Consider the following 14,132-nt stretch of genomic DNA (forward strand, 5'->3'; position numbering starts at 1 on the left):
TCGTGTCATGACTTTGAAGACTTCGGTTAATGCGGCTGGGTGGTTCATGCTGAATCACTGTGTGTGAGGGTGGTTTGGCCTTTTTCCTTTCATTACCACTGAACTCTTTTTCTCTACAATCGCAAGCCTTATTAGCAAAAAAAATATATCTTGATATTTGATGTTTATGTATTTACTCTGCTCAATTATTTGTTTCATAACCAAAGAGCTCTTGATGCCTAGATTCAAAATGTTTCATAAAATCTAAAACGTGGTTAAAATTTTATAAAAAACAATCAAGGCAAGTTTTCCACACTGTATTTTGCTTGAACATTAAGTGAAATGTTTTTCAGTCATGGCAAAAAGGAATGGTTGAATCAGTTTTGAATCAAATAATTTAAACTGACAATTTAAACTGAATTGAACTCCCAAACTCTTAAAATTTTTTGCTACTGAAGTTTAAATCAAAGACTATTAAAACAAAAAACGAAACTTAAGACTTAGTCTAAACACTCTCATACTTGCAAGTTGCGAGACAATGAAAGATTGTGAAACTATTCTAATGACGCAGTCTTCAGGATACGTGATATCCAAATAAAAATGTTTTATATTGTTCCATAATTTTAGGAATGCAATAAATATTTGATGTATCGCCTGGCCCTAATTAACACCCATAGATCACACCCAGAATCTGCTGAAACATTCTGATGCAGCCAAAGCTTTTTTAATTTCACCTTTAACTCACATCTGCTGGTCAGAGTTTGACGTGTTATTGCAGGGTGGGAGGGCTTGTTTTCTGGGCAAGTAAAGAGTCTTTTCACTTGCAGTGTGATGAAGGCTGTTTGAGGTATCACTGCTTAAGAGCACCGCATTAAGAGCAACAAGCAGTCGGGACTTTAATCTGTCACTTCACATTCGCTTTGTGCTTTTGAGGTGCCGACTTCTCTGTTCTGTTTTGTTTCCTGTCTCTTATACAGGCACCTTCCCCTCTTTTTACAGCTCAATGCTTCACAGACCAGAATGTATCAGAAGTGTTTTTTGTCAGTCGTGAACACCAGCACTGCTGTAAAATGATCTCTCTTATTTCTTTCTTCTATTTTGCCATATTCATTAAAATTCTCAACAGTATTATTTCACAATGCCTCCAGCCCTGAGCACAAAGCCACAGCGTAAATCCGTATACGTCACAGTTGGTGTGAGGATTAGTCAAAATACTTTCAGCAGACAGTGAAGTGAGAACCTGTTTGTTTTGCCTTCCTATGTTTAACCTACCGGTTACTGTACAGCCATGGTTTGGTTTTGAAAAGGCAGCCATATTTCTGGCTCAAAAGAAATGGTGAGCTCATCTTGTACGTTGCTGTTAATTGCCGGTTACGCAGGAACTGTGATCCGTGGGTGACAGATCCTGCCATAGATTAAAGCTGCTCACTCAGTCTATGGCCAATCAAAGAAAGTAACTTGCACTCCCAGCTTTTTAATCTTCACTTTCTCATGCAATGCCAGCATGTCATTATCAATTTCTGGTGCCACTGATTAACAAATGATCTTAGGGGACATTGAAATAAGCTAAATAACATGCTTGACTAAATTTCCCATCTGTGCAGTGTCACTCCATTGCAAGAATTGTATTATTGATGATCTGTCTGTCTATTTAAATGTGCTTTGTAATATTTTTACTGTACTAAATCATAAAATGACCATAATATGTCATTAGAGAATTAGGAAACATGCTAAGTTGAAATACTGGCTTCTCTGATAACAATGCTACAGCCTGTATATGCTACTTTTGAAGTTTCCATTCTGGGCCGGAATTTATGTTTATGTTTTGGCCTGTGAGATACCGCCCACTGCCCACTCACCAATAGTATTTCGACACCGCTGGGTTGCCAGATTTGAACAAGTTTGCAGGCAAACAACACTGCGTGCTGTAGCCATGGAAGCCAGCAAACAAACTGGATCAGAGATGACAAATTCCACCCGACCTGAAAAGCCTCGCCATCAGTCTAAAAACCACCATGACCAGAGGTGTAGTAAAAACAAGGGTAAATATTGGAGATGCCTTTGGGAGATGGAGATGGCTTAAAGCCCAGAAATCCTTTAAAACGGATGCCAAGTTGGCTAATTCTGGCAACCTGCATGAGCTTAGAGTCTGGGGCAGGGCAGACAACTCTCCAATATTTTGAATTTGGACTGCAGTACCCATTTCAAATGCTTGTTGTCAATTTTACATATAGCACCTTTAAGTATTTCATTAGACTTTGAAACTGGTGTTTGTAGATTAAGATATTTCCAGAACGTTCCACACATGCCTCGCATAGTGCTGGGACACTGGCATAATATTTTCAGCCTTTTGACGATATTTAAAATTCGGCAAAAAGCCGGTCAGTGTGTTAACATGCATGTTCTTGCACCGATTATGTTTAATAAGCAGACAACTTGTAAGGTCATATACAGTTGTGCTCAACATTTGCTTACCCTGGCAGAAATTGTGAAATTTTGGCATTGATTTTGAAAATGACTGATCATGCAAAACAAAAATAATAATAATATTTTTATTTAAGGATAGTGATCATATGAGGCCATTTATTATCACAGTTGTTTGGCTCCTTTTTAAATCATAATGGTAACAGAAATCACCCAAGTGGCCCTGATCAAAAGTTTACATACCCTTGAATGTTTGGCCTTGTTACAGACACACAAGGTGACACACACAGGTTTAAATGGCAATTAAAGGTTAATTTCCCACACCTGTGGCTTTTTAAATTGCAATTAGTGTCTGTGTATAAATAGTCAATGAGTTTTGTTCAAGGTCAGGTAGACCAAGAAAGATTTCAACCACAACTGCCAGAAGAATTGTACAGGATACAATGAAAAACTCACAGGTAACCTCAGGAGAAATACAGAAAAAGATGGTGTGGTTGTTTCAAGGAGCACAATACGATCATACTTGAACAAAAATGAGCTGCATAGTCGGGTTGCCAGAAAGAAGCCAATGTCACAAAAAAGCCCAGTTACAATATGCCCGACAACACCTTGACATGCCTCACAGCTTCTGGCACACTGTAATTTGGAGTGACGAGACCAAAATAGAGCTTTATGGTCACAACCATAAGCGCTATGTTTGGAGAGGGGTCAAGTATTGTGCTCCTTGAAACAACCACAGTCTTTTTCCAGAGCAGCCTGCATTTCTCCTGAGGTTACCTGTGGGTTTTTCTTTGTATCCCGAACAGTTCTTCTGGAAGTTGTGGCTGAAATCTTTCTTGGTCTACCTGACCTTGGCTTGGTATGAAGAGATCCCTGAATTTTCCACTTCTTAATAAGTGATTGAACAGTACTGACTGGCATTTTCAAGGCTTTGGTTATCTTTTTATATCCTGTTTCCATCTTTATAAAGTTCCATTACCTTGTTACGCAGGTCTTTTGACAGTTCTTTTCTGCTCCCCATGGCTCAGTATCTAGCCTGCTCAATGCATCCACGTGAGAGCTAACAAACTCATTGACTATTTATACACAGACACAAATTGCAATTGTATTTAAACTTTTGATCAGGGCCATTTGGGTGATTTCTGTTATCATTATGATTTAAAAAAGGAGCCAAAACAACTGTCATAATAAATGGCTTCATATGATCACTATCATTAAATTCAAGATCAATGACAAATCAAAAGACAAAATCAATGCCAAAATTTCACAATTTCTGCCAGGGTATGCAAACTTTTGAGCACAACTGTAAATGCCTTTAAATGTGTTTTCTTTTTCCCAGGGTAAGGTCATAAACTGATCAGCTTAGGTAGATTTTTGCCCCAATTTTGCATTGTATGTAAACACCTTTACCGGCATTCTCACCGACTATCAGTGTGTGCAAGTGCTGTGTGCATGGCTGTTTATGGATTGACATCAAAAGCAGAGAATAATCAGATAATTTAAAGAGCACCTATTATGGTTTTTCAAATATTACCTTTCACGTAGTTTGTTATATAGCTGTTTGTGAATGTAAATAATCTGCAAAGTTTCAAAAATCAAAGTGCACGACAAATGGAGTTATTGACTCCCAAAAGAAAGAACTGATTCTGAACACCTGAAACGAGTCATTAGTAATTCCAGACTTACTTCCTATGTTCTTCATTGGCTGCTCGCGAACAGCTTTGACCCACCCTCAAACACTACACTAAGCAGTAGACCAATCACAACAGACTGGCACATCTGACCAATCAGAGCAGAGTAGGCTCTCTTAAAGGAGGAGTTTAGAATGAATCCTTTAGAACGGATCATTGAACGAGTTGTTTTTGACACTGGGGAAAAAAAAGGTAATGCTGCAATTTAAATTGAGCAAATTAAAGTGTTTTTGACCTTGGATGCATGTAAATCTATTGTATGAGACCTTTAAAACTAAATTAGGCACGTTTAAAAACCATAATAGGTGCTCTTTAAAATCTCATGTAAACATGTTTTTCTTGCGTTGTCTTAACGCAAACCATAAATTTTTTTTGGTTTGTTTAAATATGCTGATTTTTGGTTGTTATCAGTGTATAGGTATGCATTTAAACACTTATTGTTACCAAGTAGATTCAAGTGATTTAAAGCAAGAAATAAAAAAAATATCTAGTTTAGTTAAAGGCATGTTTTTCAGTTTGTCACTAAATTAACATAGGAAAATATTTAAACTTTTTTTTTTTTTTTGTATGCACCAGTATACCAATTCATAGTAATAAAACAAATATTTACCTACAAACATTTTTACTTGAACATTTTATGCTTGTAACAATTTACAGTTTAAGCATAGGATAGGATTTCCATGAACGTGAGTGATGACGCAATGAACCATTGAATGGGTCTCATTTATGAAACTTTCGTAAATACAGTTCTGTGAAAAGTATTTGATTTCTTCTGTTTTTTTGTATATCTCATACTAAATTGTTTCAAAAATCTAACTTAAAACAAAGGCAATCTGAGTAAACACAAAATACAGTTTTTAAATGATAATGTTATTTATTGAAGCAAAAAAGTTATCCAATACCAGCAGTTATGAAATCCCCAAATCTATGAAACTGCATTCATAATGGGGTTCAGCTGGACTAGACACACCCAGGCCTGATTACTGCCAGCACAGTTTAATCAAATCAGCACCTAAATAGAACTTTTTCAGCAGCATGAAGTTGGCTAAAAGGTCTCACCCAGTAGCACACTATGCCAAGGTCGAAAGAGATTCCAGAAATGATGAGGAAAAAGGTGATTGAAATACATCAATCTGGGAAGGGTTACAAAGCTCTTTCAAAGGCTCTGGGACTCCAAAGAACCACAGTGAGAGCCATTGTCTCCAAAGGGAGAAAACTTGGCACAGTAGTGAACCTTCCCAGAAGTGGTTGACCTTCCAAAATTCCTTCAAGAGCACAGCGACGACTCATCCAGGAAGTCACAAAAAAATTCAAGAACAACATCCAAGGAACTGCAGGCCTCACTCGCATCAAAGGTTCATGACTCCACTACCAGAAACACACTGGCCAAAAATGCCATCCATGGAAGAGTGGCGAGGCGAAAACCACTACTAACCCAGAAGAACATTAAGGCTCGTCTGAATTCTGCCAGAACACACCTTGTTCTGTGGACTGATGAGTCAAAACCGTTTGAAAGGCAGGGGTCCTGTTAAATCTGGCGTAAATCAAACACAGAATTCCACAAAAAGAATATCATACTATGGTCAAGCATGGTGGTGGTAGTGTGATGGTGTGGGGATGCTTTGCTGCTTCAGGGCCAGGGTGACTTGCAATAACTGAGGAAAACATGAATTCTGCTTTCTACGAGAAAATCCTAAAGAACAACGTCTGGTCATCAGTCCATGAGTTGAAGCTCAAGTGCAACTGGATTATGCGGCAAGACAAGGCATAGGAGAAAGTCCACCTCTGAATGGCTCAAAAGAAGCAGAATTAAAGTTTTGGAGTGGCCTAGTCACAGTCCTGACTTGAACTTGATTGAGATGCTGTGGCAGGACCTTAAATGGGCAGTTCATGCTCAAACCTTCCAATGTGGCTGAACTATTACTTTGCAGTTCTGCAAAGAAGAGTGAGCCAAAATTCCACCGCAGTGTTGTGAAAGACTGATCTCCAGTTATCGGAAGCATTTGGTTGCATTTGTTGCACAACCAGCTTTTAAGTTTAAGGGGGCAGTTAGTTTTTCACATGGGTGACGAGATGTTTCACAAAAACATTTGTCTTAAGATGGTTATTTATATCTGTTAGTGTAGTGTGTCAATAGGAAATATACATTTTATACTCCCAAACATTCATTTTGCAAATAGAATACAAGAACAGGGAGCCCTGCAACAGATGTCATGACATCGGGTCAGTCTGGGATTACACGAAGAGACAGAAGTAATTGAGAATAAATAAATAAAAGAACTGTGGTGAATTCTCCAAGAAGTTTGGAAAATTCTATCTGCCAGCAACCAGTAAAAACTGTGTCCAGGTGTAAGTAGGTGAATTGGTGCTGTTTTGAAAGCAAAAGTGTTCACACCAAATATTGATTTAGTATGATGTTAATTGATTAATGAAAACTATTGTCATTTTTTTTAACAAATCCTCACTTTGAAAGTTTTTTACAAGTGCCTAAAACTTTTGCACAGTACTGTATATTTAAACTGTTTTGTGTTTTCTCAGGTTGCCTTAGTTTTATGTTATATCTCGTTTGAAGATCTAAAACAATTTAGAATGGGGAAAAATAGAAGAAATCAGCAAATACTTTTTCACAGCACTGTAAATGAGTAAATTCTGAGTATTTTTCACATAAAATGGACCCTCCTGAAAACTTTCCTCCGGATTCACAAATGCTTCGTACACCCCAGATGTGTTAGTTAAACGTGTTTGTGAATTCTTGACATTCGTAAATGTGGGGCGAGTCCACATTCATTTACAATTATGATAATGCACGGCCATAAAAAACTGCCAATATGGCATCAAGCGTGCTAGTATATGCGAAATAGTAATGAAAGGGTTTTAAAATGATGCAAATTCAAGTCACAAAATTTAGATTTAGCAAACACGCTGGTTTGGTCACAAAGAAAGTGAGGAACTTGCTGCCATTGAAGGTTCTTTTGTGAATTTAATATTCCAAGAAGTAAAAAAACAAAAAGTGGTTCGACATGAAGCTTTAGTGTAAAAAAAATTTCCGTTCACGCCAGCCGGAGGAGGTCCACCACCATTAACCTTATCTGGTTCAGTTCGCCAGCATCAATGGTGAAACTTCCTAGGTAGGTTATATTATGATGGTCACCGTGAAATACTTCCCTTGCAACTGGAAGAATCTTCAGAGGATTAATGTAGTGCATAAAGAAGGTCTTTGACTGAAACGCTGTGAGCTAATAATGATTTGCAAGCTAAACAACAGTGTGCAGGGCTTTTTTTATTTTTTCCTCTTGTGTTGTGAACGCATCTGCCCATGACAAGTTTATTTATAGGTTTAACAGCATTATTATTGACTATACGTTATCAACTGAACGTGATTTATCGATTCCTATACTGGATTAGTGAAACCTAAATTATAGAGCTCATATAGTTAATACAAAATAATTTTGTTTAACCATTAACCCACAACACTTACTTAGTTTACTCATTTGAACCACTAATAGTTCTAAACACAAATAACTAATATTGGCATAATATTTATTTGTTTTCTGTTATAGCGTAATTTCCTGTACAGCTGCTTTGAAACGGCACTTTTCACAACAGGCGCTATACAAATAAATTTGACTTGACTCCTATCGAAAGGAGAAACTATCCAACCAGTCATATTAGAGGGCATACATTTTTTGAGAAAATACTAAGCATGCTGGAAAAACGATATAAAATTTAAGCAGAGTTGTGAATTAACTCTACTTTTGAAGAAATAAATGCAAGCATCAAAGAGATGTTTTCAATTAAGTACATGGTTTAAAAAGAAAGCAACAAACCAATTTATTTTTATTTTTTTTTATAATGTAATTTCACTTCTATCAAAATGAAAACACAGTCATGGCAGTTTGTCTGAAAGAACACAAAACGTTCAGATGTCTTATACATGATTTACACGTGGTCGGGAGCAGGTGTAAATTTTGTTCTTGCCCATTAACACTTTGAAAATATTAAACTTTCATAATTCCGAAAATTTACATCAGAACAGCTTTACTAGCGATTTACACAAAAATGTATTATGCTTGTGTTTCATGAATGATGCCCAATCAGTGTTTTGAACCAGTTCACTGAATCAAACCGTTCAAAAGAACTGATTCACGTAATGAGTCAAACTTCCTAATTCAATCAGAATTTTTGCTACTGAGGTTCAAATCAGAGATTCTGTTGAAATATCTGTCTTAATGCTACTTGACTCGTGACGCATGGAGCGGGTGTGAAACTGGCCTACTTTCACAGCCTTTAGGAAACTTCATGGCCAAAAAAAGCGCATTAAGATTGTTTAGGTATTCCGATGTTTCATTTTTCATCGCCAGCAAAATAACATTGATTACACTGATAATATCATTGATAACAGTTAGTTCCACTAATTTGATTAGACATTTGGTGTTCCAAGAGTTCTAATTCTATGGTTCATAACATTGTAACCAAATTATTTTCGTTCTGGTCGTATTGTTACTGAAATGTCAACTACTCTACATGATCTTGTTTATTGTCATACATGTCATATAAAGGCAATATAACACTCGCTTTCCTGCTATTGCACTCCTGCTTGTGTAATATTGCTTGAATAAAATGCAAATAATTGATGTCACCCAGCCCTAGCTATCACAACATGGAGTTCTCGGAGCAGGCCATTGCTTCTGAGAATTGTGGCCAGTTACTGCATATCTGTTTGGGCTTTGGCTCCTTGCCATCTTTTAAAAGACAGCTCAGTACACATGTCTGTGATATCTGAAAAGCAAATTAAAAGACAAAGACATTGATAACTCTTGCTATTGTGTATATCTAACATTGGTTAGTCTATTTCAACCCTAGAGGCAGATAAACACAGTCCTTCACCTTGAGATGTGGGACACGAAGGACTCCATTCCAAGAACCATTGAGCGCTCTTGCAGTCTGTCTGTCTGAGATTTCCACTCTCTTGTCCTCTAGTTTAAAGACCCTCTCATCTTGTTGCTGCTGGCTTCTGCTGTCATCAGTGTGTTGATGCGACAGTTTGATGATGCCGTCAGTATCACTGTGGTAAGTTTCTCCTGATCATCTCCTCTGTCACATTTTTACTCCCTTAAAGCTGTGCATCAGTCCGCTTAACATTTATCGTTCTTTTTGCAGGCCATTATCATTGTTGTTACAGTTGCCTTTGTACAGGTAAGATCAACAGATTACACTGATGACATCACTCATATGAAGCTGTAGACCCTTAGTCAGATTGATGGCAAATTTAAGTTGACATGAACTAAAATGAGGCTTTTATATATACAAAAGTAGTCTGTTCAATGGCCCTCATTCATAAAAAAAAAAAAACATACTGCATTTGGTTTACCCATCTGATTAACCCATAAATCTGTTCTGCTTATCTTTCATACATGAGGCCTAATGTATCATATTGGTGTGTAGCTGAGTGTTGATCGTTCAGTTCATTAAACATTTATACGTCTTTCCCCCCAAAAATGTAACTTGACAAAAAAATAAAACCTGAATTTTGAAAATTAGATATGACCTAAAGCCAAGCCATACTGACCTTTTGTTTTGTTTGCACACACTAATGTTTGCAGGCCATGTCCACACTGTTTGATTTTGCTACATTTATGTCTCTTATCCTGGAATGGCAAACATAGAATTTCAAAAACGGTCTCTAGTACTGCATACTTTTGAAAAAATTATGAACTTAGGATACAGAAAACATTTTAGTGTGTATGTGGCCTAAATATGGCATCGATTCTGACAAAAGTTTATATTTGTATTCTTTCTGACGGTCAGAGGGACTTGGAGGTGATTTGTGGTTTTTTTGGAAAAGTTTCAGAGTATCGAGGTGTAGTGAAAATGTATTTGAGTATGGTGGGCATTTACTCTCAGTTCTGTTCTGCTTAATTTTTAGGAATACCGCTCAGAAAAATCTCTGGAGGAGCTGGGGAAACTTGTGCCTCCAGAATGCCACTGGTGAGCATTTGTTCCTCCTCTCGTTCTTGCTTTCATTTCATTCATTCTCTCTCTCTTCTACTTTTTGTTTGTTACATTATGAATGAATCATGTTATCATTTAATCTGTGGTCATGATGTCCAAGGTGTATCCTCCAAAGCTTTACACCCACCAAACACATAAAAGACAGACTTTCAGATGACCTGCATAGAGAGTGAGAATGAGCGGCATGATTTCTACTTCAAACACAAAGACTCATATTTACCCTTTAAATCTAGGCTGTGCCACAGTCTTGAGCATTGTCCCCAAACACCTGTAGAGCATCCTCACCACCATGTGTTCCCCTGCTTTCTCTGTCATCTCCTATTTTTTTTCTCTGAATGCCTTAGCAACTGGATAATAACTAGAAATAGGCGATTTATGTAGTGTTTTTTTTTTTTTTTTCTTCTTTCGATTAAGCAGTGTCGATAATTGCTTTTTGGGACAGTTATCTGCATAAATTGACGCTGATAGTTGCTGAATGTTTCTTTTATTTATTTCTTGGTGTTCCTCTGTGACAGCTGGAGTATTTTTCAGTTAGAACACTATTAAACAGTAAAACAGCAGCCACCTGAGGTGAAATAAAAACAATCACTGACACCTCAGGGGAATTTTCTGAATCTAAATCTTTCATCATTGACAATATTCATCCGTATTTGTATCATCACATAAATGTGTATTATTTTGATTGGATAATCAAGAATAAAAAAAAATGACTTTATAAAAACAAAGTCAGCATATACCTTGTCTCCAACTTCATATCTTGTGAATAATAAAACGTATTCTTCATTAAACCTCGTCTAGTGAAATATATACATACAAAACCCTTCATTTTGTGTACATATGCAATATATAGGCTAGAAAAAGTGACCTAAATGGAGCATTGTAACTGAGTCGCCATAATTTCAAAATAAAAGTCCCAAAAAAGGTTCTGGCTTGTTTATAGTTAAATTCCTGTGTTATGCACCAAATCTTTTTCTTTTTTTTCCCTAGTTATTATTGGGATTTTGGTTTAACAATAAACTGCATCTGGGATTTTATTTATTTGACTCTTGTAGCGTCCATGTCTGTTATAGGAAGGAAAGTAATTTTTTATATTCTATAATTCGATTTTAAAAAACTATTGGCTGATTAATTGGTTATCGGCCTTTTCCACTACCTTAGTTATTGGTATTTGCAAAATCCACTGTCGGCCAATCTCTAATAACTCCCAGGCAACTGCCCAAAATACTGTTGCATTTTGGCAAGACTTTTGCACAGGCAAAGCATTTTTATAAGAGCCTTCATTTAAAAACCTTTCCTGCCATTTTATAAAAGCTTCGCCTTATGCTTCATAACAGTGGTAACTGGGGTAAAGCCACATTAGTGCACAGCCTCTCGTAGCTTATTGCTTTAATCAATAAAGCATTTCACAAAGAGATGCTATTTAGTCCAGTTCAAAGCAGAAATATTGACTACCCAATTGATTTCAAATAGTTTTTTATTTTTATTCTAACTCTGTTGGTATTAGGTTGATGTGAAAATGTTCAAGTTAAATGGTGCAAGATTCTTGTAGGCACATTCACTAAACTATTTGGCCTCTGTACAGTCCACAGGGCATTAATCTCAAGGTCTGCCTGTTCACACGGCTTCACTGGCCTAATTTCAACTGTTCAACACCCAGCCTTTTTTTTTGTCTCTGTCACACTCTCAATCTCATCTCTCCCTGTCCGTCTCCCCTCCAGTGTTCGAGAAGGACGTCTGGAACACCTACTGGCACGAGAGCTTGTTCCTGGAGACACAGTCTGTCTGTCAGTTGGAGAGAGAGTCCCAGCTGACCTGCGCTTGTTTGAGGTGTGAACGGATACCGACTCGTAGGAACACCTCTCCTCCTCTTTCTCTCCGTCTATCTTTTTCATTCACTGATTACTATGAATTTTGTCAATCTGACTAATTTAAATTCGATTGGAGATTTTGAATAAAATGTTCATATCTGCCCTAAACTCTGCATTCCAGTGAACTAATCGGTTAACTGACTGAGAGCGACTGAGTTGCACAGGAAATGGTCTTGCATTCAAAAACAGCTAGACGGAGTGCAGTGGAACCAATTGCAGGCGTCTCGAGATGTATTTTCAAAAGTTTAGCTTTTTTTTTTTTTTTTACTTTACATGGCCCGTTCATCTCATGGTACGAGGTGCTGAGAAAACAGAAACGTGACACAATGGCTGAAGACATCCATTTAATGCAGGTGTACATAGACCAACTAATTAAAAAACAGAGCAGACGGACTACAAGATTACATCCAATGTGAACACCCCCTTTAGAAGTTAGGAAACTCAGCACACCACCTCGGTGTGTTCTGGCGTGTTTGTAACGTATGGAAAAAAAAAAAAGCTACATACCATTTGTCCTCCAATAACTAGGTATCTTAGATTTAAGAGTATGTAGCAAAGATTGGTGGGGTAGAGTTAAGCAACATTTTTTAATCTGTTTATGAAAATAGTAGCAATCATTTTTCTGTTTAATGGATTTCTTAAGATCTGCACCACCACTTTCAATTGGATTGCAATTTCATTTGGATCGAGGTCAATCAGATCATGTTTTCCAATTAAAGTGTTTACATGACATGACAGTTTTTCATTCCATTCAGTCATATTATTACTTGATTATTAGGCTGCATGAAAACATGGCTATAGTGACAGTCAAACTCTCATTCCAGAACAATATGTGCTTGAAGGTTTTCAGGATTTCTCATTAGTCTTAAATGGCAGAGGTGCTTGTGCCTGTGTCCTAAAATAGCAGCAGCGTTCTAATGACCTGTTAGTGAAGCTGACCCCTCTCTGCACTTCAGGCGCTGGATCTGACGGTTGACGAGTCCAGTCTGACAGGAGAGACCACCCCTTGTACCAAGACTTCCGCCCCACAGCCGGCTGCCACCAATGGCGACATCACATCCCGAAGTAATGTTGCCTTCATGGGTACACTGGTGCGCTGTGGAAAAGCCAAGGTACTGCTACATCTAACATAAGATATCGTTTCTTGGTCTCCATGGCAATTGACATGAAACACTTTTGGAAGCTGACATGCAGTGCGATGCTATACTCCAGCTGAAACCATTTTAAACAGAAGCTATTTTTATTTTATGTATTTCTTTTAATTATTTTTTTATTATGTATGAAAGCTTTTATGGACCACATAGAACATTTGTATTTTTAACAATCAATATTACACTGCAGTGCCATTTAAAATGAACTTGTGCAGAAAAAAATGATGAAGAACAGAATTCCTCAAACTCCACATCCATCAAGAAATGGACGCCCTTCATCCACAAAATTCTACATATCCCACACCCCTTGCTTGTTTTTTAGTTTTTTTTCATTGTTGTAGTGCCATTTTGAAAGCTTTTTTGTATAAACGTTGAAACAAAAGGTCATTTTTAAAAAAAAATTATTAATGGATTACTTTAATGGTTTTATTTATATTTACTTAATGCAATAAAAAAAATATTGTTAATAGTAATTCTCTATCAAATCCAGTCCACAAAATTCCACACATTTATCCTCACGATTAGTACAAAAAATGTGAGGGAAAATAAAGTGTGGGCCTATACATTTCTATTTGTTTCTGCTAGATAAGATAAATGGTTTCACCACATTTTTAATAAGCTTGTTTTTAAATTGCAGGGCATTGTCATAGGTACTGGAGAAAACTCTGAATTTGGTGAGGTTTTTAAGATGATGCAAGCAGAGGAGGTAATCAAGCATATATTGTAAAACAGAGACATTTAAAATACAAGAGATTGATCTCACAATGAAAAAGCCTTTGCTTCATATCCACATGTTTTTTTTTTTTCAAATAGGCTCCCAAAACCCCCTTGCAGAAAAGCATGGATTTGCTGGGAAAACAAATCTCCCTCTATTCATTTGGGATTATCGGTAGACATCTTAAGAATGTCCAATTAACATTCATAGCACTTTCATGATTTACTAATGCATATCATCTGATTAAATGCGCAGACCCTAATTTCTGCTCTTGCTTACTGTGACAGCACTA

The 14,132-nt window shown here is 37.0% G+C and overlaps 1 protein-coding gene across 1 annotated transcript in view; it reads left to right on the top strand.

Moving 5' to 3' along the window:
* Window positions 1–14,132, top strand: part of LOC127453448 (calcium-transporting ATPase type 2C member 1-like) — a 56,786-nt gene that overhangs the window by 22,477 nt on the left and 20,177 nt on the right. The window contains exons 4-10 of the mRNA XM_051719788.1: window positions 9,075–9,164; window positions 9,255–9,290; window positions 10,021–10,082; window positions 11,825–11,933; window positions 12,931–13,086; window positions 13,763–13,831; window positions 13,939–14,014. Of these exons, the coding sequence (XP_051575748.1) occupies window positions 9,075–9,164; window positions 9,255–9,290; window positions 10,021–10,082; window positions 11,825–11,933; window positions 12,931–13,086; window positions 13,763–13,831; window positions 13,939–14,014 (598 nt within the window). The remainder of the gene's footprint in view (window positions 1–9,074; window positions 9,165–9,254; window positions 9,291–10,020; window positions 10,083–11,824; window positions 11,934–12,930; window positions 13,087–13,762; window positions 13,832–13,938; window positions 14,015–14,132) is intronic.

Source organism: Myxocyprinus asiaticus, chromosome 15 (genome assembly GCF_019703515.2).
Source record: "Myxocyprinus asiaticus isolate MX2 ecotype Aquarium Trade chromosome 15, UBuf_Myxa_2, whole genome shotgun sequence".
Taxonomy (NCBI): Eukaryota; Metazoa; Chordata; class Actinopteri; order Cypriniformes; family Catostomidae; genus Myxocyprinus; species Myxocyprinus asiaticus.